The 25,903-nt window shown below is 35.7% G+C and overlaps 1 protein-coding gene across 1 annotated transcript in view; it reads right to left on the bottom strand.

Moving 5' to 3' along the window:
- Positions 1-6,769: 6,769 nt before the first annotated feature.
- The window catches only part of si:ch211-113g11.6 (uncharacterized protein LOC559008 homolog), a 36,587-nt gene continuing 17,453 nt past the window's right edge, over positions 6,770-25,903 (bottom strand). The window contains exons 6-14 of the mRNA XM_055047073.1: positions 23,895-24,002; positions 23,461-23,600; positions 21,528-21,706; positions 19,726-19,834; positions 19,311-19,518; positions 12,131-12,246; positions 11,246-11,418; positions 10,735-10,790; positions 6,770-8,158 (exon numbers count right to left, since the gene is read on the bottom strand). Of these exons, the coding sequence (XP_054903048.1) occupies positions 7,809-8,158; positions 10,735-10,790; positions 11,246-11,418; positions 12,131-12,246; positions 19,311-19,518; positions 19,726-19,834; positions 21,528-21,706; positions 23,461-23,600; positions 23,895-24,002 (1,439 nt within the window). The 3' untranslated portion in view covers positions 6,770-7,808. The remainder of the gene's footprint in view (positions 8,159-10,734; positions 10,791-11,245; positions 11,419-12,130; positions 12,247-19,310; positions 19,519-19,725; positions 19,835-21,527; positions 21,707-23,460; positions 23,601-23,894; positions 24,003-25,903) is intronic.

Raw genomic sequence — 25,903 nt, forward strand, 5'->3', positions numbered from 1 at the left:
AGCTTAGGAAGGTTGAACCAGTCAATAAACCCAGTTATGTGAAGTTTTACAGCACATTTTCAGCCTGAGCTTATACCTGTTGAGAGTCCTAATGCTTTATTAAAAAAAGAATAATCTTACAGCTTTAAATTGCTACAGGCTGATACCGCTCACTGTTAGCATAATGGAGGTCTTAAAATGACATATTGGCAAACATCAGGTGGCGTGTTCGACGTACACAATACTATCATCTTCATGTGTGGGTAATGTTATGATGTGCATGTTGAAGAAGGAAAATTTTTTCAGACACATCCAACTTCACGTTCCTTATTTTTGACAACTTCTCAAGCACTTTTCAGTTAAATGACTGAATCTGATTGTGAAAACCTTTGCCTTCCGGGGATTGTCAAATAGGAAGGAAGATTACCAATTTCTAACTTCTTTTAACAACTGGAGAAGTTGAAAAATGTTATGAAAGTCCGAGCAAGTGTTTCTCTAATATTTCGGTCAGCAGAGAGAAATAGATGGCTGACTCAAGTCCACTGGAGTCATATTGCTGCTTGTATGACTAAAAACAACCTTTGCACAACTTGTCATTGTTTTTTTTTTAAGCTTCATCTTGTGGCTTTTGGAATATGTGCTATTTTTACAATGTCATTGGTCTCTGCTGAGTCATCATTTATCACTTTTCATATGTTGTGACTCATTTGGCTGCAGAATTTTTACTAGAAACCAGACTGCTTCCAAGCGTGCATCCATTCATGATGACAGTTTGAGAGGACTCTCATTCTGCTCTGACTTCTCTGATTATTCAAACTTAGTCAAAGGTTCTCCTCCTCCACTGTTAATTTTGGAAAAATGACTCATGCTTAAAAGAAAAAGTTTTAGATTTTTTTTTTTTCTGGAAGTCTACTACTTTTACCGATAAAATTGTTTAGAACATTAAATTAATTTTGAACATTTTCTACCTTAGAAATTGCTCCAAGTTAAATTTTATAAACAGTAATATTGAAATGGAAAAAAAAAATGCTTTTCAATTTTGCATGTCCTTTAGTGAAAGTAGTATTTGACTTGCTAATTTAAGCACTTTGTCAACACTAACAGTAATCAATACTGTTTTCAGACTCCTCATATTACTAGATGTTTGTTTCTCCCCATTTACCTTGACAGCAAGTAAGAAAATGCCATAGAGAGCTGTCAAATGACAATGTGAAAAGGTTATATATCTGCAAGGCTGGGGTAAGATAGCCGGTCAGAAGTTATAGAAGACATTCAGGGGGAGACATTTTTCTGGCCACGGTAAACGACTTTACTTTATTGGGTTGTCAATGACAGGGCAGGGTTTTTTTTTTACCATAAAATCCTGAACAACAACCTTTTTTGTTAGTCAGAACACTGATGATGAGTCATTTTAGGGTTCTCAGTATGGCAATAACCCAAACCTTCTCTAAGACAACAAAGGAGTGACGCACAGTAAAAGAGAGACAAAGCTGCTTTTTGGATGTGATTCTTCTTAAAAAATCTATGGAGGTAATTAAAGCTCATAAAGGATTGAGGTTCTTTTTTCTACTGTGTCAGAATCCATTTTGAGATGTATGCAAAGAGAGACAAAAGTTGTACATTTAAATATCGGTGCAAAAAGTTACATGTAAACAGTTGAACAATCAGGGGAAAATAAGAATAAAGACAATAAGTATAGTCTAAAAAACATAATCTCAATCCCTAAATTCAGGCCAATCCCTGGCCTGAATTAAGCATAACATGTTTGTGCTTAATGGTGGATAGAATAATTAAAAATAAAGATTCCAAAAATTTGATTTTGTGATTAAGCATATTCCAAACATATCTCAAGCAAGATTTTGCAAGTCTTATCAGGACATCAATCTTTGACCAGCAGATGGTGCAACCTGCTTGTCCAATCAGTTCCCTCCACCATTTTGCATTTTGGCATGTGTAGACATGCCAAATCTTTACTGTTAGAAATGGGCTTTTGGTTCATAGATTTGGCTTGAAGCAATCATCAGTACAAATGTATTGGTTTGCATTTACAGAATTATGCATTTATGTAACCTGGTAGGCAAATAAAGTCTATGCAAGGCAGAAGTTCACATAAAAAGCATTTAAACCTTGTATTCTTGCAAATGCCCCAAAGTGTGGAAAAAGTCCAAAATAAACAAATAAGAAATCATTTTCATTTTACTTATAATTTTATTAATTTTCACTGCACATGTTCAGGGAAACACATGTCAATATGAATTTGTTACATGAATATCTATTGCACTATAGATATCTGTTATTTAAAAATACATGTCATGAAGTGGTATTAGAATGGGATGGCACCAGGACAGTATAAATCTCTTTTTCATATAGTAGAGTTTGGCACATTGCTATTAAAAGTAAATCTACCAAGACAGAATCATGGGCACACATCATGTACAGTACTTGACACTCAAAAGCCCCACAGCAAACAAAAAAGCAACCTGCCTACAAGACTGATTAATTTACAACAGATAACGGGTTCCACCACAATTCTGCCCTTATTAAAAATCAAAAGCCTGCTTTGAAGGAGAATAGCATTTAACCAACTGGCTGACAAATACAGATGCCAGAAAAGTGATAAAGTCATCTGAATGTAGCAACTGCCAAAATCCGTATCGAAGGAATGACTCAAATGATCTTCTTAGGTTGATTGATGACACCAAGTTCAGGAAATTCTTTATATTCTAAACCTACCAGGAAGGGCTCTTTAAACAAGTACTAAAAATATTCTGGGTGAATAAAAATGGGGAATCAATTCCACCCTCAAATAATGTCTTTCATTCATGTGAGCAAACAAACTATGTATCCTGATTCCTAAACTAAAAAGCAGATACTGCTGTACTGGGTATGTCACTGGTGACAAAGAGAGGTAATACTGATGAGGTAAAACTGAGGAAAAGTATTGGCTTTTATTATGAGGTTATCTAATCTCATATGGTTTATTTGAAAGGCCATAAAGCCATTTGAAGCATGGCCTCCCTTGAAAAGCTAAATGTCAATGGACATAATTTTTAGGAATATTTCAGCTTGGCATAACATAGTTCATATTTGGATATTTGATGCCCCTATGTCCTATTCAATTGTTTCTATAAAGAAAAAAGAAAAAGAAAGCTTGGTTATCCCAAATGTAACCACAAACAAATGATCAACCGCATATTGTCATTCATATATTGTTTGGGCTTTTACTGTAACTACAGTTACATATAATGATAGAAGAGAGTGGTTACTTTCAAGTAGGTTTTGCTTATGTTAATAGTCAGTTTTGGGATACATGAAAATTTATTCCACCAGGCTCAATCACCAAGTTGGACCCCATATCCCACTTTACTCTGCATCTTGTGATAACAGCATCTCTAATCTAATCACATAAACACATACAGCAATCAGCAGTTAAAATTGCAGCATAAAGAGGTTGTTTGTAAAAAAGCCTCGAGCAAATCCATGATTTTTGTTTATTTTTTGCCAAAACTCTGTGGAAGGTTGGAGTAAAACAGCCTGTTTTAAATGTTGAGTGGCACTTGGCTGGAAGCTAGAGTGAGTTTCCCACCATGGTGCTGACAAAGAAAAACACACAGGATTACCATTAAACCTGAAGTGGTCATTCGTGAGTTTGCCTGTAAGGAAGACCAATGTTCTGGTAATGCTTGGCTTTTATCAGACAAAATGTTATTTGCCGTAAGGAAGGAGGGAGTTTTCAAATGAACATAAATGAAGCAAAAAGCACCAAGTGACCAGTGTTTGAAGATGCCTTGCTTTCTCATTTCTTACCCTTTTATGTCACAGTCAGTGGCTCACATCTGGGGACGCAACTAAATGAGGAACACAATGCTGTGTCACACACATGCATTTTCACAGTGGAGAAGAAGATTGCAGCCCATATCTCTAATGGCCTAAAATAAATTCTTTAATAGAAAACATGATGGGCTAGCTCTGTTGTCTGATTAACAATTAATGACATTTCTACCACTGTGGAAGGCAGATCGCAGATCGATTCATGTACCTTTAGTGAATGACAGTACTCCATTGCCTCAATGGAGGCCCTGTTTATCCAATGCATAATTCATCATTAAAAAAATACTTATTTAGTCAGAGAATCAGTATGTATAAGGTTTAGCACAGTGTTTAATGTTTTAGGGTTTATGATTAATAGTATGTTTTAGTATTTAATAGCAATATACTCCAATACATCTCTTTCATAATTTTTTTCCACAATCATAAAAATTAAATTAAATTAAATTAAATTAAATTAAATTAAATTACATACGATGCTGCAGTGATTGGATTTAAACCGATTAAAAATACTCCTGTACATCTGTGATGGCCTGGTAAGCACAACTGTGAACTTCTTACACTCAATTAAAGTAAATGGTCTTAAATTACCAGACCAGGAAATTATCTTTGAATTATTGAAGCCTTTTGTTTCAGAGATTTAAAATCAATATATAAAAATACAGCTGCTGTGGTTAGGTGTCACATTCAAATCGATAAATTATCAAAACAAATGCTTAAAAATGTAGGCAGCAATGGTAGAAATCAGCATTTGCAGAGAAAAAGAAAATTCAAAACACATTGTCAGTAGGTAAGCCTTTTTTTTTCTCCTGGAAAAATATAAAATGTACGTGAAATACTTGGTTTCACTTAGTTTCAACTGTTTCTGTGTTTATCCAAGCATCTTTACTGAAATAATTACAGCATAACATCGTGCTCACAACTTTAGGCATTGTCTGGTACAGTGGCGGTTTTTGCATAAATGTTGCATGACACAGGAACAGAATTTCACTATGATTTTGAAAAAGCTATGAATCCTACATTTTTTGCTATATTTTATTGTTTAAAAGTAAAGTTTCACCAATTAAGTCAGTCTTTTCAACACTCTGTACTTATGTTAGTATTTTTTTAAATATCAGTAGGTAAAAACTGATTTGAACGAGACAACAAAGCTGTTATTAGGAAAAAACAGCAATATAGCCCTTTAGTTTGGAGCTGAACATCATCAACTGGTTGTGGTACATTGCCATGTTTACTCACAGTGCTTAAACTGTGCACAACATAGGAGGGCAAACAATCCCCATTGACATGCAGATACACAGCAAAAACTCAATCTGGGTGCAACTAAGAGAACAGGACAACCTTCCTCGTGACAAAAGGGCAACCTGGGCAAAGAGCAATTTCACCCATATCAAAAACCGCCACTGGTCTTGTATAAAGAAAAAAAAATCATTTAAAAGAAAACTGCTCCTCTTTGACCAGGAACTATCTCTTCTAATTTCCCAATTTTGACGCACATTAAGGGATTGTGGTAACATGCCATCATCTACTTAAAAAGATCATTATCTGTGGACCTAACTATAAATAAGAATGATATTTAATTGAATACCACAGATTATGAGGACAGGATAAATGAGAGACGATGGCATGATGAAAGGAAAAGAACAATGCACGAAGCTGTGAACAAGGCGAAGTTATATTTGAAACCATCTGCTGTTACATTGCCAGAAACTGCCCAGTCTGAGGAGGAAGTGCTGAGACACAGTGATGTTCGAGGCCCATCCGCCTACTTTCCATCTAAAAGCTGTCACTTCCTCCCAGCCACATTGTTAGACTGAGCTGCACTGAACATTTCTCCAAATCCAACTGAGTCTGCAGTTTTCAGCCTCAGCTGCAAAATTGTGCTTAGGAGTCCATGTCCCAAAAGTATTAAGGCTTTTAAAATCTTAATACCAGACATTTTGGGTTCCAATGAGCTTAGACAATAAAGTTGAACAAGAGGAATGAATAGATGTAATAGCATTATTAAAGGTTTACATATCCACAAATAAGCACAATCAAGGTACTTTCAAAATATGTAGAGAAAAGTTTAAAAGAATTGGCCTGGTATTGGTGTATTTTTGCCCAACTCACTGGATATGTTAATCTTTTTTCGTAAGAGAAAAAAGGTTCGCAAAGCACCACATCATGGTTGAATTACCTTATTATTCAGCACAGTTCTGTACTTTATAGTTTCTTTCTCATGCAATCAGTTGCAGCTGTAGATATGTTATTTTTGACCAAGATATCCACCTTATTTTTAACAGGTATATGGACACGAATGGTGTTTTTTTTATGTGCGACTTCAGGTCAGGCACTTCCGGTCGCTCGCTAGCTAACTCACTGTTCACCATCTTCATAATAACTAACTTAACATTATGGCTTTGAGAGTAACTGGTTCAAAGGAAAGAAATATCTGCAGCACAAATTGCTTTCTAAAGCTGTATGTGGATGTTTGGTGCCCTCTGACCTTCATCCCCTGCCAAAGGATGAGGAATCCCTTTGCCTGTGGTTAAAAGCTTTAAATTTGAGAGCAACTGTCGATTTGCTCTTTTCATTTTATGGACACAAGATCAACAGAACACCAGGCAATGAAGTTCAGATAAAATCTCACAGAAGTTAGCACAAGCAGGTAAGCTAAGGGATGTTTAACTGCTATTCAAGCTGATGTGAAGTTGTTAGTTATGTATGTTTTCTTCCTAACCAGAGGTGGGTAGTGTTCTCAAAAATTTTACTCAAGTAAGAGTAGCACTACTTCAACATGTTTTTATTTAAGTAAAAGTAAAACGTACTGATCTAAGAAATGACTTGGGTAGAATTAAAAAATACTGATAAAAAGCTTCTGAAACACTGAGTAACTGGTCATAACACAATATAATGTAATATATTTTAAATGTAATATATTATATTTTAATATATGAAAATACACAAAAAAGTACTGCAAAACAAATTTAGATCTGTATGTATGTATGTATGTATGTATGTATGTATGTATGTATGTATGTATGTATGTATGTATGTATGTATGTATGTATGTATGTATGTATGTGTATTACATGCGTGACTGTGCTCTTTACAGTACTGTCCTTACTATCTATTCACTACCTGTAAATGGCACAAGTTCAACAGTAAGATGGGAAGAAAAAGAAGAAGAAGCTTACAAACAAAATGAAACTTGCTTTCATTTTAACTGTGTGTTTCATTGTCTTCCTCATCTTTGGGTAAACATGCTTGTTCTCTATTCAATGAAGTTACTCGTATCAGATTCGTATCAAAATTTTACTTAAGAGTGGTAATGCAATATGATTATTTAAATGAGCAGTGATAGAAATGATGGTTTTATGTGGTTTTTGTTTTGCAGAAAATTAAACTGATTTGCAATCTAATTACAACAAAGACACATCTTGTAAGTCAGCATGCACTGAAGTGACAATTTATTAGGCTACCTTCCATAATATCACCAATGTATGACTGCAGGACTTCCTCTCACCCGCGACACAGGAGCACCTGGCCATCTCCGCACCAAGTGACAACACTAAATTGTTAAAAATGTCCTCATATGCTAAATGAGGTCACTTCTTCATATCATCATCCCACTTGTGAAACATTTGAGGGTGCTAACCTGACATTTCGATTGTTCAACAATTTTAGGAAATGTACCCACGAAAACGTTCACTAGTTTAGCTAAGCTGCTGTTTAGTCAGCCCAGGAAAAGTGGAGAAATGAAAGGGTCACAGAAAAACCAGAAGCTGGACCTACATTTAGTTCCACGTTCAAAAATAAGGTGGATAGGATAGGTTTTTTTTTTTTTTAAATAATATGTTCTTGATAAAAACCTAAATAAAAAATAAGGTTCAGTTGTCAGTGCACAACTCAACCATGAGTGCCGGTGCAATGCGAACCTAACTCCCACAATGGCTCCTTGTTTATCCTGTCAGTTGGAGCCACTACAAAAGAGAAGATAGCATCAGTATTAGCTATAGTTAATGAAGCCATAAGGTCAACACAGCAAGCAGGGCTGAAAGGCCCAAGGTGGAGGCAAATGAAGCAGATATGAGCCTGCCATCATTCACCAGCCTGAAGGAAACAACTTCCACCTTGAATCCGTCCTCAGTGGCCATGCAACGGAAGACACCTTCCTTCAAGGGAGTGTTAACAACCGGGCCCAGTACGCAGAAGTCTCCGGAGAACAAGCACGGGTAGTTCCTTTTGCAGTTGTCCTTCTCCCAGCGATAGGTGGCATGAAAGGAGTGAACGGGGCAGGGCAGAAACACGGTGGTGTTTCTTCCTTTCACCACAATCTCTCTGGGCGAAGTTTGCCGCAGCTTAAGTGCTGCGTAGAAACACAAGTAAGTTATTCTATTAATAGTTCAGCAACTCAATTAATACAAGGTCAAAAAAGGTTTTTAAAAATCTCTCAAGTATTTACACCTCTTAAGCTTTTTTCCATCTTGTCAGCTTAATGTTATTGTACTATTTTGAAGATTTTATACTCCATTAAAAAGTATTTTCCCCCCTTACAGATTTGTTCTATTTTACAATGAATAAAAGTTTTATATCATCCATTGAATGTTAATATTACGCAGAGATAATAAGCTTTAAAATTATGACTCTATTTATTAGAGCCCTTTAGGGAAAAACTTTTGCATTCTCTTCCAGTATTTTGCGTTACCTCCCAATAGATTTTGCGTTGTCTTGCAATAATGTACTGATTAGTTCATGTGGCAGAATTGAGTACTGTAACTTTTCTTACGGTGTCCATCACACTTTCTGCTATTGTATAAGGTTTTCATAAAGTTTTTCCCATGTATGTTATTATCTCATTGTGAAATATCTGACATAAGCAAGAAGTGAATAAATCGATGTTCAATACATTTTTCCACCATAGATTTAAAAATAAACACTGCTGTGTTTTTTATGAAAGAAAAAAAGAAAAACTAAGCCAACCAAAAGGTACTAATGAAAGTCAAGAATGTATTGACAAGGTCACAAAAAGGCCCATAGCACTGGGCAAAAGCAACATCATCAAAAAGGATGTGAGGCGAAAACCACTGATGCTGTCTCTCATATGCCAAAACAAGGTAATATCTTTGGGCTGGCAAGAGATGGACAACTCTTTTGAGCCTCTTACAAGATTCACCAAAATGAAGGCAAATGAATTGCTAACAATTTGTTAAGCTAAAGTAAGATGCAGTAATGCAGCTTTACAATGACACAAAGCACTCCAGTATGTCAAGATGTTGTGCTTAGCCCAAAACAGACTGTTCATGCTGAAATATCCATGCTGAAAAAGACTCATTGTCTAATTTTACAAATTGCAGCCATAAAGGAAAGCACAGCCAGATTTTAGCTGTAGGGGGGCAATAACTTTTTCAAATAGATGCAAATTAGATTAAACAGCTCTTCCTTTAAATAAGTAAGACGTCATTTGAAAACTACTCATTGTAGTCCATCTGGTTGTTTTTAATATTAAAATGTTTGATTTAAACATTTAACTTGACAAAAAAGAAAAAATTGAAGGAATCTGAAATATGAGACATGTTTGTTTTATTTTTTATTTCATGCCGCCCTGTCCACGTTGCACAACCATAATACACAGCAATTGCAATTCCAGACTGACACTATGTCAGAGTCATTGCCCTCTCAAGTCTCAAGTCTTTTGCAGCCCCTGACAGGCTTTGATTCATCCCTTCTTCCTAGAGGGGGATGGTGTCACCAAGGTGATGCTCAGTGTAAGATTTCTTTTAAACTTTGTGTTCTATATCTAGGACATGGTAATCAATTTGTTTTCATTTAACTACATCACATCTGTCCAAATGTTTGATTTTCAGTTTCTGAAGATCTGGCACCTATTGACTGATACTGTTTGCTAAAGAACATGTTGCTTCCACCTCCCTTTCAAAGTGGTAGCAGAGAGAAAATGACCACAAAAACTGATATAATTTGCCTTGATGATGAAATGATATAATTTTAATCAAATAATTACTGATATTTTTTGACTGCCTCAGAATTTTGTCTTTAAAGGGGGATACTATATATTTTCCAGGCATATAGTGCAAATTTATAGCACAATCAAGTAACTATGTTGCCGTCAGTTATTATAAAAGTGCTGTATGTAACTACTTAATTTTCTTGTGCAATTTGACACATTCAAATTGGCCACGGTATTTTTAAGAAGCTCCGGCACCTTCAACACATCATCACAACAATGTTTCTCCATTATGCCGTTGACAGTCAGTTTTAGGAGCATCAGACTAATACGTAGTTTGTACGACAAGTTCAGCAGACATGAAGTTCCACCAGGTGTTTGGTAATTGTTACTGCTGCTAATATGGAGGAGCTAAGTAGTTTGTGAGGGATGATCTGTGAGGCAAAAGCTGGGCTTGGAGACTGTGGCTTTATGGAAATAGTTGCTTTTTATGAACTCTAAATGTCTGCCACAGGAAATTCAAAAATGAAAGAATCAAAAGCAACACCCGAGGTATGTTTTTGATGAGGTAATAACAACGAAAAAAAATTACAGTCTGCAATGATTATTTGATGATTCCTGGTTGATCTGAGTTAAGATTATGTTTAATTTTTCTTTGGGATAAACAAAGTGTTCTTTCATTGAATTGAATAAGACTATATTGGTTTTCAGGAACCGGAACCAGTAATACAACTTGAAACAGATATCAAATAGAATAACTAAGTGCCCTCAGTTGCTTTGCACAGTCAAGGTTGCAATGGGGTGTGAGATTTGAGACAGGGCAAGTCATGAAATAGAACGATACTGTCCCTTTTTGGGAATTTGGACACTGCTCAATTATATGATAGTCATCTTTTGATTTTTGCTGTAGTTGCACAGAAACGCTACCACTTTGGTTTAATTAAGACAGGGAGAGTGGAAGAGTGCAGATAAGAGCTCACCAGCAGCTTCCTCACAAATGGAGGAGTTGGAACTATCCAGATTCTGAATAAGAGTTCTGTAAATAAAAAAAAAATGAGAGAGAGAGAGAATTAGAAGCAGGCAATTATTTCACAAAGGGGCTAATGAATCTCTTTTTTTCATAAAGCTGACATTACTCATAAATTAACATAAGCAAAGCCATAACCGCAAAAATAAGGAGAAAAAAGAGAAATTATTCATATGCTAGGTTGTTGCTATTGTTTTTATATTGGAAATACGGTAGAGAAAAGCTTCACAGTCATAATGTAACATTGCTTTACATTTGATAATCTCATTCTTTATTTATTTTTTATCTGTCTTGTTATTTGAAGCCAGTTTTAATATTCTAGAACAGGAGCTTATTACTCAACCATATAGGCATTTCTCCTGAGAGTCTTGAAAGGTGTTTAAGAAACTTAACTGATAAAGTATCTTGGTAGCAAATTAGATCAGCCAATAGTGTAGCAGTGATGACATCACATCTAAACTTACCCAGTTGTGACGTTGTATCCGGGCGGGATGGCGATGCACTTCCTCCTGGCCTTGTCCCAGCCACAGTATGGATCCCTGGAAAGAATGCACTCTCTGCACGTGTGGCCATAGCGCTTGCAGTCAGCCAATGGCAGACGCTGGACTTCCATGGCGGTACCAACATACAAGTGACCCTAGAGAGAAAAAGATTAATTGATTTATTATACATTTACCACTGAATGCCACCAATCTTTGTTGTGCTAGATCAGTGGTGTCCAAACTCAGGACTCAAGTATTATGCATGTTTTAGTTCTTTCCCTGGTTCATCAACCTGAATCAGAGGCCTGGTTCATTAACAGGCCTCTGTAAACTGTGGCATACAGAAGGAGATAAATGGACCATTTGAATCAGCACTTTTGGAGCAGACACAATTAAAACTGCCAGGACACCAGCCCACGAAGACTGGAGCGAGACACTTATGTCAATACTGAAACAAAATAAGTATTGTGAAGTTTTCTACACATTTTCACCAATACATTATTTTAAAAAGTTTTTATGTAGCCATTTTGTTTGAACCTGAGCGTAAACAATTGCATCTTCTAAAGACAAGCTTTGAATGAGCTGCTTGTTGTGAGTTTATCACATCTGGCGTATTCAATCAATAAATTATGTGTATGTGGATGTTTAAGCTTTATCAGTGGTATAAATGAAAGCTGAATTTCTCCCTTTTCACTGACAGAATCGGGTCACATGCAGGAGACATCGATACAGAAAAGATTTTCTTTGCTATGTTTTTTAAAGAGGTTTCTGCAGCTGTTCTTTTATTTCTTTAAGAAAAAGAGTTATTAAAAGCATAAATTCACCTAAATAAGCCTTTACTATGTTTTATTGAAGCATCACTTGTACCTTTTGTGAGTCGATGGCCATATTCAGAACAGGCCCTTCGTTGTGGAACAGAGAATACTGAGATATGATGAAGACATCCTGGATGGTGTGAAGAACCTTGAGAACTTTGCCTTGATCTGCAGAAATGAAAAAGGAGAACACACTTGATATAGATTGAGGAGGTTAGCTGTGAAGTTATTTAATCACATCAAAAGAAAACCCTTTGGTGCCACTCAAACTTTAAAATTTGATGGATTTCACTTTTCTTTGCTTAGCTTAAGTGGCAGTCATTATTATGCAATGTGACAGATTTTCAACTGGTAATTTCAATTTAACGCATTAATGTGCATGTGTCAGATAATGTTTTCATTTCAAACAAGTGAAAAGCTGTCTTTTTTATGTATTCATTTTTTCCTTCTGCTATTTTTGGGGTCAATTTTTTGAGTGTATATATGAAAACAGTCTTGATGTTTAATTAACAATTACTGTTGGTCTAATACATTTAGATGGGGCAGATGACTGTTTCACATAACTCATGAAAGATTTATTCTCAGTTGGAGGTTTACTGCCTTCACTGGGATTTTACGTGCTTAATTTTTTCCAAGAACAAAGTGACACTCATTGAAAGTTTCTTTTGTCCCATGGCTGTTTAAGTCAATGCATCTTTTGAATATGTAAATACGCTTGTGGATGTAGCATGTCACTGCTCTAACAGAATGACAAGGGAGCTGATTACCAAGAAACTCATTTATTGGTCTGCTGTCTGGATTCAAAGTTCTGCTCTAATGCGCAGCAGGCTGAGGGAAAAAGCAAGATAAACCTCTGACTTAATGAAATGTATTCATGTTGCTACGTTAAATGACTAAATTGTTTCGATTCACCAATTTCACCATTTGTGTCCATTTGTGTTTTTGTTTTCATCAACAAGCATTGTCTTTTAACACTACACAAATTATGTCTGAAGCTTTGGAATTTAAAATGGAAAATGGTGTTTTGTCTGTTCTATGAATAAAAGTGCGCAAAGTTCCAACAGATAAAAAGATGCAGCTGAAATTCCAGACATGACTGTACAGCTTTACTCTGTTAGTCAATAGTGCATGCCCTCACAGTTTGAAAGACGATGAGTCATTATTTTCAGCAATGAGCAATCACTTTTTTGCCCAACAGGCTGTGCCCTACCATCTGAGCTGCCACAGCTTACATTGTTTACAGTATCTCATTCTTGCCACCTTAGGTTGCTATTTCCCTGCAGAGTTTTATTTCTATTAGTTCATTTGTCTTCTCAACATTTATCTTAACAATCTACAAACAACTTCTTCTTGTCCAGATAACCTGTCAGATTGATGTAAAAATTAGTCCCACATATCTTTTTTTTTTTTTGGGTCTTTGGTCACATAAAAGATTGTTTTACCTTCTCCACTATAAAAAAAGGGCAAACTGGATTGCCTTTTATTGCACATTTTCATTTCCTGAATACTCTGCCTGTCAGGCAATTTCTCATTTATTATCAGACAATCAGGTTCTTGCTGTCACTTGGTTTTCTTTTGTCTCTCTTTTCATGGACTTCAAATCCTACTGTGTTGTCAAAGATAATTTTCTCCATTCTTTCCTGTTTATTCTCACGATTCTTTAATCCAGTCTGCAGCTATTTTCAGCTCTTTTATCAAACCAGCGTATCAGCACAAAAAGAAATAGCTGAAGGGGAAAGGGTGACGTTACTGAACTCCTGTGACATCTGCTTGGTAAATCTGTTTTTAGCTATATTTATCCAGGCAGAAGCTGCTGAGGGGACATTTGCTCAAAGGTAAAAAGCTTCACACTTTAAATCTCCACAATTACACAAGTTTATTTTTAATTAGAAGAAGACAAAAAACTAGGGAAGATTTTTTACAGCTTTGACTCAAACATCCCCTTATTTCACAAAAATAATCTGTTTTACTTCTTCCAATTTTGATACTCTTTCCTGACTGAAATTTTGATGAACTACATGGGCCTCTCTTGTGTGACTTTCCAAGCACAGCAGCAAATAAAGAAATATAACTTCTAATCTGGAACATGAAGTCAGGCTGAAACAGATAAATATCTTGAACATTTCTTCAGCCCTGAGGAAAGCTTCTGTATAACCTCAATGGCCAAAACACTCAAAACCACGTTATGCCTGTGATCGTCAATCTGTCACTGACTCACTGAGGTAAAATAAATCTTTTTAGTATGGGTCCTTACTTTTTTCACACGTTACAGTCTACTGATGGATATATTGACTGTTTCAGTTACTCTGTAAGCTTTTACGGGTCTACTATTGTTACTTCAATAGTAGACCTTCGTAGGAACTTCTTAGGGCTCACAGCACCTTTCAGACATCGAACTACAATATTGCTGCTCTTATGCGTATTTGATGCAGTTCTTTCCATTTTCTTTAATAAAGCTAGAAGAATCCAATTCTCTGTCACACAATATGATGAAGCAGAAAATGTTGTCGAAGATGTTTATTTCAAATAGATCATGTGATAAAACGGTAGCCTAATAATATGGTGCACTTCTAGTTTTTAGTGGGTATAAAAATATTGCATGCTATATCCTGTCTTCTAAAGAAACAATATTGAAATAAAAACAGAAAAGTCAGTTTTATCACATGTTCAAGGTCATTAACAGGGGACCTAAATAAAGTCAATTTTCAGAAGAAAATAAATCCCCTTAATTTCAGATCAAATCACTGCCAAAATTATTTGCATAACATTTTGTTTACAGCCTAATTGACTTAAGATGAAAAATATAAACAATAGTAGATTTATACATGGTAATTTTAGACTGAGACCAGTTTGCTCAATAATGTATCAGCTTGTGATTGTGAGCCAAAAAGTTAGTTTTATGACATAAACTAGTTTTATAAACTTCAGTGCAGCTTCTGCTTTTTATGGAAATAATTAATGGTTGATCACAAAGTTACTTTAGTAATTTAATATATTTGTCAGTAGAAAAGACTGATTTGTATTTGTAGGGGAAGTGCTTAGGCTATGCCACATTTGAAACCTGTAATATGTAAAAAAAAACAAAAACAAAAATAAACAATATATCCTCTAAAAGAGTAAAGTTAATACAAAATGTCTGATTGTTGCATCTCTAAATTACAGGTTTGTACTACTGGTTTTACAATCATATTATCCTGATGAAAATAACTTTTTTTAAAAAGAAATCAAGATCCCATAGTTAAGAAAATATAAGTTAAATAAAAGCAGCTTATTTGTTTGGCCTAAGTACTTCTGAAAGGGTTCATCTGCATTGCTTTTCAGAATCCATTTGCACTTCTCTTGGCTCAGCCTGAAGTGCAGCAAAAGCTCTGAGAGCTTCTTTTAAAAAAGGATTATCTGTGAGCTTTCCATCGTATTGCATTGCCATACCAAGGAGCAAGTGAATCTCTAAACTAATGCTACTTTTTTAAGTCCGTGTTTTCCCTTAGTTATAATAGACAAGTAGACACTTGGAGTTTGGCAGAGGTCTCATGTGAATATTTCCTCACATCCACCCCTGTGATTTTGTTTTCATATTGCTCTCAAAGTTTAAGAGGCATCACTTAAGCGTTCTTCTGAGCTCCCACACAAATCCCTGTGGAATTGCGTCAACTTTATACATTTATTTTTCATGAATACACAGATGCAAGTTAGCCCTTTGGTGAAGTTCTGTGACTCACCTCTTTATGATACTCGTGATAAAATATAGCTTCAGTGAAATTAGTATCCGTAACAAGATACCAACAGTTTTAATTCCAATCTCATTTCATTGTGGTTTAAAATGAATAAAGTTAACTTTATGTGGAAAAATAAAGCCTTTGCACCAATTATTTACCTTTCACAGGATTATTCAAGGAAAACACAATATGTCCTTGTTTTGTTTTGGTGGCTACAGATAAAAAAAAAAAAAAACATGAACTGGTATATTAAAAATCAATTTAATCCTTTTAAATGTTTCCTGGGTCATGATCAAAAGCTGAAGAAATGAATTTAGTGAAATACTGCTTCACCCTGCTGGCTTCGTTCACTGTATACCAGTAGGACGAGTACAAGGTGTTTAAATCATAGTAAACTGTGCTTTTACTTATTAGGAGCATGGCAACACTTTGTTAGTTTGTTCAAAGGAAGGGCTCTTACATAATTTATTTTAGCTTCCAAACCCAGGAGACTTTCTGGTTATAAACAAGATTTGTATCTAGCCGCATTATTAAAACTGAAAACTGAATAATAACTGTTTTTTCTACTTTATGGCAATTAATTTGAAAATAACTTGGAAAACTTATTTTCAAAGAATCAAATGTCATCCGATTTTAAGATCCAATTTAAAATGTATAGATTTAAACATATTCTGTGGTCCCTGTCCAATAGACATTTCATATCTGACATATATTGATATATCTGAAATGCAACTTCAGACAGACTTATAATTGAAACCAGAAGCTTCTTCTCAGTGACATTAAACTTGTGTAATTTGTTTTATGATTTGAACATGATGTTCAAATGATGTTGTTTTCTCAGGCAAAACCTAGATAAAAACAAATAATAAAAAACACACCATTCTGATATAAATATTTTTTACCAATATTGTCAAAGATGTGTTTTGTTACACATTGACAAATTTCTTGCAATGTTTTTTCTTCATTTTATTTTGTTTCACGTCGACAATTATTAATATTTAAAATTACTATGTGAATAAACTAAAACTGAGTCCACCAGTAAAAGGGTTTCCAGTACCAACATGGGCTGAAAAGGCATCAGCGAGGAAGGAGCAGTTACTCTCTAGACTTCAGCCAGAAAGGGTTGAAGCTCTGACACAAAAAGAACAATGATGCCAGTCATAACACCAACGTTTAAAAAATATCTTTAAGCAAAATGTAAATGGTTTGAACTGGTCATCTTGTCTCAATTTAGGTCAGACAGGAGCAAAAGGTCAAAATTCCTTCAAACTATGATGCAAAGTTTTCGAAAGGATCTTCAAATTAGAAATTTTTATAGACGCATTTTACGTAATTCAAAGGGGGAAAAAACAAAATGTATTTTATTTTTCAGGTATTTAGAAAACAGAAATTATTTTGGAAATTGAAACTCACCTACTGACAGTGGAAGATTAGTCTAATTTAATATCTGACATTGAAAAACGTGTTTGTTTATACAGTGTATGTACCCTTCTGGTTAGAACTGTATGTAGTTGTCTTGTTTCACTTTGTAAGCAAGAATTACTAAAGTTATGGCTTGTGCCTCATTTATATTTATGAAACATATTTTTGGGACTCTTCCTCAGCAGTGAGGAGTTATAAGCCCAGTCTGCCAAAATGTCTTTTTGTTTTACCATCACTGGACTCAATGCAAACCCACAGCTGCTCATATGATTGGCTTTGACTTTTAGAATCTAATCCTGTTTCCCTTATTTGACGCTGAATAATTTCATAGAGGTAACTTCTCTCCATGATTTGCACAAATATAAAAGGCTCTTTGAAAGTAATTATGATGACTGATGAGCTTCACTTGGTGCATGATGAATATTAACACCCTGCACACTGAGTGAAGGCAAGGTGACATCAAAGGTGTTCAAAGTGAGAACCTTTCATGGCAAAAGTTTATCCACAAATGACACTGCCCACATCTATTGGTGCAGAAAATAAATACATAAAAAATTTTTTTTAAAAGGATAAAAAAAAAATACATTTCTAATGCAATGTTTTCCTTGGCCTCAGTTGGAAGAGGCCAAACTGTTCTACTTTCTTTTTAGGCCAGCATAGAAATCCACAGCTGTTCATTACTGTCTCCTTCCACAGCTATAACTGACACAGTTAGTAAAGCCCACAGTGAGCGGCCATCAATCTTTTCTTTTCTTTTTTTTTTTTTATTTTACATTCGTTTCTGTCTGCTAAAAATACACCCAACCCAGAAAGGCCTGACGAGTGACAGGAACACAGTCACTGTAGAAATGAGAGAACCGACAAACATCTTTTTGGTGAACTTCAGAGTTATGACACATTCAGATCATACAGAGCACGAGGATGCAAGTTGTGATGGTTGCCATAGCAGTGCTCTTGAAGCGCAACACAATTTTTAGATGAACTGCTACAAGCAACAGCTGTGCCTCAGAGTCACTGCTTTGACCGAAGAGAGGTGGCAGATGGCAACTCTTCGAATGTATGTGGACACAATTTTGAAAAAAAATATTTTTTGAAAATTCTGCAGTTTTAGCTCAGTAGTCATGTAGTGCAATACGTATTTTTAGACATCTCTAATTCTGTTTAGTCCTTCATACGTTATCTCTCTTGCTCTTGTCAACACGCACTAAAGGTGTCGCCACACCTGATAATCTGGTTCAACTGGAGACGAAAATGGCAACATTTACTACAATTTCAAACAGTGCAGTTTATTTCCACATTGCACTGTGTCAAACAAACCAAAAGCTTTGAGTAACTTGTTTACCCCCTCACCTGTGGTGATGCTGTGCCAAAACCCACTGAAGAAAATACTAAACTGCAAATTGCTTCTTCACAAAATGTAAACAAAAATGAAGTGGTGTTAAATATTAGCAGTTATAAGGTTTTTCTGTTGTCTTTGTAAAATGGCAAAGAGCCATTTAACCCGCTAGCACTAGACATTTTACTTTGGTTGTATTCATATGCTTTTGACCTGCACTAAAACTGAACCGAGAGCAAGTGAATCAACTTATAAAAAACTTTTATAAGTTATATATATATATAATTTTTCTATTGACCTATTTGTGTCTGCTGATGACAATGATCAATAGTGTCAACATTAGTTTAGTTCACTGTAGCTCACAAATACTGCCATTAAATGAATACTAAAACAAACATCCCATAAATTCTCCTCTACTCTAACTGAAGTAAGACTTTCTAAAACTGTTTGTTTAACAAAACAGTTACAAAAATTAAATTCTTGACACTGTAACACTGCACCAATAGTGAGTAAAAAAGATCTCCTGTTTTAGTAGCAGTTTATTCAGTCAGGAATCAATCAGATCTGAGAGGAGATGAAAGACCTGGGTTCAGAGCAAGCGATTTTCCAGAAAGAACATAAATAAAATGAATTAAAACAGTCAGACTTTGAAATTTTGTGGCGCAAACATGGAATTTTTTCAACAAATGAAAGCTCTAAACAAAATGTTACACATGTAGCCACTCTTAACATTTTGACACACAGATGTGCACACGTACCTGTTCCAAGGTACAGGACAGTGTAATGCTCCTCATTGACTGCCAGGACAATATCTGCGACAGCATGGGTGATTTGATCATCTGTGGGGAGGTCGAGTGGATTCACACCAACCGGCCGAATTACATCCTCAATTTCAGGGTAGTATCTGATCACGCCAAGGTTTTTGATGTTGTTCTGAGTTTCTGCTGATGAACTTTTACGTACACACTGCAGAGAAAAGCAGAATAACCAATTTACATTAGACTGGGTTGTACAAAGAGCAAAACATCCTGGATAAAGAGCACAAAATTGTTTCTGCCTTTTTTTTTTTTTAATAGTACTTTAGTCACTAAATTACAGACTGACTCCTGCTTTTACACATATTGTCTCTGCACTGTGATAAATGAAGGGGAACAAAAAGGCAAATTTTCTTACCGTCCCTGGTCGACTGCCACCAAATGGGGTGCTGTAGCCTTTCAGTTTAGAATTATAGAAGGCTCGATCAATATCTTCGATGGAATAGGCACAGACCACCGTTCTTCCCCTAAAGGGAGGAAAAAGTTAATTAATCACCAAAAAGGTATTTAGGTTGTTATGTTATTTATTCAACCTTTCACCTTGAAACAAGAAATTGGAAGCATTTCTTTGTTATCCCAATATTTAACATCTTTTAATTTCTGTGCAGATTAGATTGGTTGTAGCGTAGGAGATAGCACGGCCCACGTTTGGAGGCCTTGAGTCCTTGTCACGGGTTCGATTCCCAAACCCGACAATATTTGCGTCATGTTTTCTCCCCTCTACTTCCCCCCTTCCTGTCAGCCTAATTTCCTAAGGGACACTAGAGCCCACAAAAACCTCCTGGAGGGGAAAAAATAAATAAAAAATGGTTAGTTTGTGGTGCACCGAGGATTAGTCACTGCTCATGGTCATTTACTCCTTCCTTTTTGACATATGAAATGTCTTCTTCTGTTTCCTAAAAGTGCATCTTATTAAATTAAAAATCATTGAAAACTACATTTCTGTTGGTAATTCAATTCAAAAAGTGAAACTCAGTTTGCAGTATGAGAAACTGCAGAGGTGGCGCTGCACTAAGGTTAAGGAAGTCCAGATTGCTTTAATGGTGGACTTCAGCTTCTCTCCATTCTTGGCTTTGATGCCTCTTGTCTTCTTATTGACAACACTCCACAGATTCTCTATGAGATTCAGTTCAGACTAGTTTTCTGGTCATGGCTTTTAGAGCAATGGTGCTTTTAGCAGTGTGGGCAGGTGACAAGTCCTGCTGCCAAAAGTAATTTGAATCTCCACAAGGCTTGTCAACAGAGGGAAGTAGAAATTACTGCTAGACGTCTGCTTTGACTAAACCATAAAACTGGAATTTATTTCTTAAAGTTGATTGCATTTGATTTCATTTAGAAGTGTCAGGGTAAAGAGGGCTGCAATAAAATGCAGCTCACATGTTTTAAATTTATATTTGTAAAGAAATTTTGAACTGAACTTTTGTTGACTTACTACAAAACATCTCAAATTATATTAAACTCTGTGGTTGTAATATGGCAAAAGCAAAGCATAATCATATATTTTTTATGAAAATATTTGTCTCTTAACACCACTTTGATGATAATCAAGGTAATTTCGGTGCGCTATTTAAAAAGTGAAAGGTCTAGTTAGTACAAACCTTGTTTATTTTTTATTATTTCATCAGCTGGAGTTCATTGTAATTCGTCAGTTAGAGCTCAGTCCAACACAGTCAGGTATAAATTCATTTCAGATGCTTAGCTTCAAGCAATCAGAATCAGTAAATTATAAAACATCAGTCATCACAAAGTTGGCTGAATGGTTTAACCTGTTCTATTTTATTTAAGTTATTTATTTGTTTAAAATATAGTTTGATTCATACAATTAAAAAAAATCATATCAATCTACACATAAAAACAAAAACAAACCTCACAGTAAGCTGCAAATAACTGACATACCCTTAGCATAAATAATGAATTTTGACCAGGTCTTATTAAATTCATCTTGCTATCCACTCACTGTATGTCTTATTGTTTTCCAGATCCAACCCCAACATTATATCTTCACTCCAATGAGCATTATGCTGGGGAATTCACTCGCTTCAAATTGGTTTAACATGTCCGAAGGAGCAGTATTCCAAAATGGTACATATGTGTTTAGTTTTCTTGCAGAGCCAATCATACTTTTGGGTAGAATTAAAAGGTTGCCATGTTTGCACCTACCATGCGTTGGAAAAAAGGCCATACATGACCCCAGCCCTCTTGTCCTGAGCTGTCAGGACCACAGCCTGCTTCATGTTGTTGTACTGCTGCTGTGTGTTGCCTGCACCACACATCACCCGAGCCTTCATAAAGGTGGTCCAAGACTCTGGCAGGAGGGCTTTGATGCCCCCTTCATCCACCTGGAAATAACACAGAAGGGCTCTTATTAACAATGACACAAAGGCGCAGCCAGGTCTGTAGGCTGATTGTGTTTCTGATCGCTTTGTGTTTATTGCCCGTGACACAGTTCTGTCCCACAACACAGAGCGGCAGAACCTCATTTCCCTCTGAAAAGAATTATTTCACTATTTATTTTAGAAAGCTTTGGATATTAAGTCCAAGATGTTTATTATCAACTTACTTCATTTAGAGCTCAGTGATTAAAAATGCAGTTATACTTATTGCAATAAGCGGTCTCTGAAATAATAACAGTTTCTACTGAGGGACTTTGGTGAAAAGGGAGAAAACCTGTTTCATGTTTTCCTTCCAGACTGATCTCAGTCATATCAGTGGTTTTGCAGTTTGAAGGAAACTGTTGAACTTTAATTATATTTTCCCTTTTGCTTAGAGACAGAGCTACTACAGGTGGACTCATTCATGTTCAAAGCCAAGAAATGCTAACTAAAATAAAATCATTTAAGAAATTAAGACATTTCATAAAGAGCTGAGACTTGTTATTGATCCGTAAATATGAAAATATACCTCTTCAACATTTCCTCATTACATTTAAGGTTCTTGATTTGAATTTAGTCATGACTCATACAGAGCTGCAGGTGTTTTGCCTTTGAGAACTAATTAGAAAAACACCCAATTTGATGCTGCTGATTGCAACGTTTGATTAAAAGCATCCTCCAACCAAAGCAGCATTACTTTTTCATTCTACAATGTCAGATTCAGTCTTCTGAGCGACTGTAAAACATTAAAACAATTTTATAGGAAATGCATCGTAGTTCACACCTGGAGAGCCGCTGCATCTTCAAGTGCCTCACCATTTTGTGTTTTTTTGGTTTAATAATTCATTCAGTAAAACAACTAACGTGGTGCAGAAGTAGAGCTAGCAACCTCTAATGTTTTTTTTTTTTTTTTTTTTACTTATCTACTCATGTTATTTTCAATCAAATCACTTCATCCAGAGAGGCTCTCCCACATTATTGCTTGTTCACAGATGAACAATATTCAAAGCTATTAACAAAGTCTTAGTAGCTTTGAATGTTAAATGCTAAACCACAGTTTTTCTCTGAATTTGGGTCTTTTCTAACTCCACATATGATGATATAATTTGTAATGTGATTTTGAATAATTGTGTTAGATGTTGAGGTACACAGATGAATAGTGTTCATACCTGTTATTCAGTACAAGCCTGGAGTTTTCTTGCAAATACATTGCCAAATTGGCAATGTATTTGCAAGTTTAGAAAAGGAGCATGTTGGCAACCTAGATTTTAATTTTTATGTCGAAATAAAATTACGCTGGTAATGAATGAGATATTGTAAGATTTTTTAATTATTACTGGGAATGGGGGAGTGTTTCTTTAAGTCAGAGTGAAGATTTACATTTTCTCAATCAACCATGAGTGCACCACCAATAAAGGACACAAGTGGCTTCTGTAGATCTCTTGCTGTGACCCAGCTAGAGTCTGAACATCTGTGAACAGGACTAAAAATGGAAGAGTGGGAAGATTTCCAACAGGATTTGGAGCTACTGATACTGCCAAATTTACTGAAAAGCATAGACACATGAATTTAGAAGTTTGTATATGCTGTATGTTGGGCTGATGCTTGGCAAATATTAATTTAGGTAATTCTAGCTTATCTGACACAGAAAATATTGGATTTTATGCTTATTTATACATGGTGTATATAAATTTGGTAAAAACTGTATGCAGACTCTTTACCGTGCAGATTCGACCTATGCGGGCCCTGTATGGCTCCTCATCCACTCGGGCTGTCTTGTTGAACTCCGTGAAGAAGAAATAGATCTCCTCTTTGTATTTTTCCGAGGCAGGGATTATTGTTGCTCCAGCAAACTGAGGATCTACGGTGAGATTTAAATATATCCACAGAGATCAAATACATCAATGTTTAAGCTAAAATTATTACTTCAATTTTTTGCAGTTATTTCCTATCTTAAAAGAGAACCATGTGAGATTCTACAGGAGGATCTGAGTGGAAAGACAGTTTGACAGCAGTCGTGAATACACCTACATGGTTTTATCCCTATGGGAACGACTGTAGATGATTTACAGAGAGCACCACCCACCATCTCCATATGCAATTAGCTAAACGTGTACACCTTCTGCGTGACTCCCCACACCCCCGACCTACTCACTCAGCAGCCAAACATTTTCCGTCTTCAGGAGTTTGTTGGAGCCAAATGTACGACGGATCGAGCCGGGAAAACCTCCCACTGATGACATGGCCGAGTACAGATTCCCATCTTAGACAGGCAGAAAAAACAAAAGACGCACAGGAGAAGAAATGGTGAGTGGCAGGTAATAAAAAAACGAGGCACACTTGACGAATCAGTACAAGGTTGAAATGAAGGAGAGGAGTGCCTGGAGTGACACAAGAAGAGAATTAAATATGGTGAAAAAAGGGAAAGACAAAGAGGAGAGAACATTAAATACAGAGTTTAGAGGGGAAAAGTCAGGCCTGGAAGATGAAGACAAAATATTAAAAAAAGCAGGGCAGAGAACAGGGAGACAAGCGCAAAGTCAAGATAACATTACAAAACAGAGCAGCCTTTGCTTCCAAGAGCTACAAATGACCATATTATTGCTATCCAATAGAGAGCTCTGTCTCCATAGCAATGCAGAGGGGGAAGCATTTGAAATCATGGCTGTAACATCTTAATCAGGACTGATCAGTATGTAGATGCCACTGAGCTCAAGCAAAGGGGTCGACTCATTGCACAATCAACCCCCCCATGTGGAGGAGCATCCCGCAGCACAGCCAAACCCTCACTGATTTAAGTGCCTCTTCAAACAGCTCATCTGCATGAGATGGTTGAAGAAACACACCATTTGCAAGTCCCTCTTCATGCAGAATGACTCCTGAAGGTCAGTTTAATTAGATACAGCTCTATTTAGGCAATGTTATGCAAGACTTTATACCTACACATTTAGAAGTTTCATTTAAGAGCCTTATTTTTTGTGTTGTGAAGCTTTATAATTGTGAAACGCAAGAAAATCCAGCCTTATATATAAACTGTCATTACATAAAAAAGAAATCTAAGGTAGATTTGAAAAAATATTAAGTAAAAATCTTTACAGAAATAGGTCAGATGTTGTTATACCATTCACATCAGGTTCGACGATCTTTGATGCCGAGTAATAACAAAATACTAAGTTTACTAAGATTAATGTATGCATTATCTAAGTCTTAACTGGGGACCAAACAAAAGCTGGGTAGCAAAGCTGGTAAGTTTTTCTTTTTAAAATTTATGATAGGATTTGTATCCTTGGATGAAGCAAAAAGAAAATGAAACTGGTCTCAAAAACTTACTATAGCACAATTTAGTACAGTGTCTTTACTAAATTGACCTCAACATAAAACATGTCTGCCCTAATGATAAAACTGCATTCAATCTATAAGAAAAAAATTGGATTTCTACTGGTTTAGTTTTAACTCAATAAATCTGTCTTGTATATTGTACCATGTCACTTCCTTTATGAATAAACGTTCTGGTACAGAGTCTGAATACATGCAAGTGCAACTCAATTTATTCTTACCAGAATTCTTCCCTGGTCACTGAGCGCAATAATGACTAAATCCTACTGGTTTTCTACTATGAATTTGGAGCACATATGAGATGATATAGTAGCAAACTTTGTGTTCAACTGGAACTCAATATTTCATTTGGATTTACTGGTCGTGATTTTCAATTCTTGTCTTCAGCTGTTGCTTAAGAAATCCTTTGATACAAATAAGTAATTTATTCTTATGTTAGGATTAGTAATCTGCCAAAATGAGTTACTTTATTTATATTGCAAAATGACTCAAGTTATTCAGCCCACAGTGGATTTTAGAACAAATATTTTCTTAGTCAACATTAATAAACCTTTTATGTGATTAAGTTCCAACTATGACCAAATATAACTTAATAATAAAGATGCAAACTATAGTTTGATTATGAGTCTAAATAAATCAGAGCTTTCAGTCCCAGGCAACATAAGAACTTTTAGGGTGACTCTGTATAACCATCAAAAAGCATTTTACACCTAATATTACGAGGGGCTTCAGAGAAAAGAAATCTTTAGTCATCTTCATGACATAAATAGAAGATGATCATGAGAGTAAGATTGCTCTTGGCAGCCCAGGATTCACAAGTGTCACGTT

This window comes from Poeciliopsis prolifica, unplaced genomic scaffold (genome assembly GCF_027474105.1).
Source record: "Poeciliopsis prolifica strain line A6 unplaced genomic scaffold, Auburn_PproV2 SCAFFOLD025, whole genome shotgun sequence".
Lineage (NCBI taxonomy): Eukaryota > Metazoa > Chordata > Actinopteri > Cyprinodontiformes > Poeciliidae > Poeciliopsis > Poeciliopsis prolifica.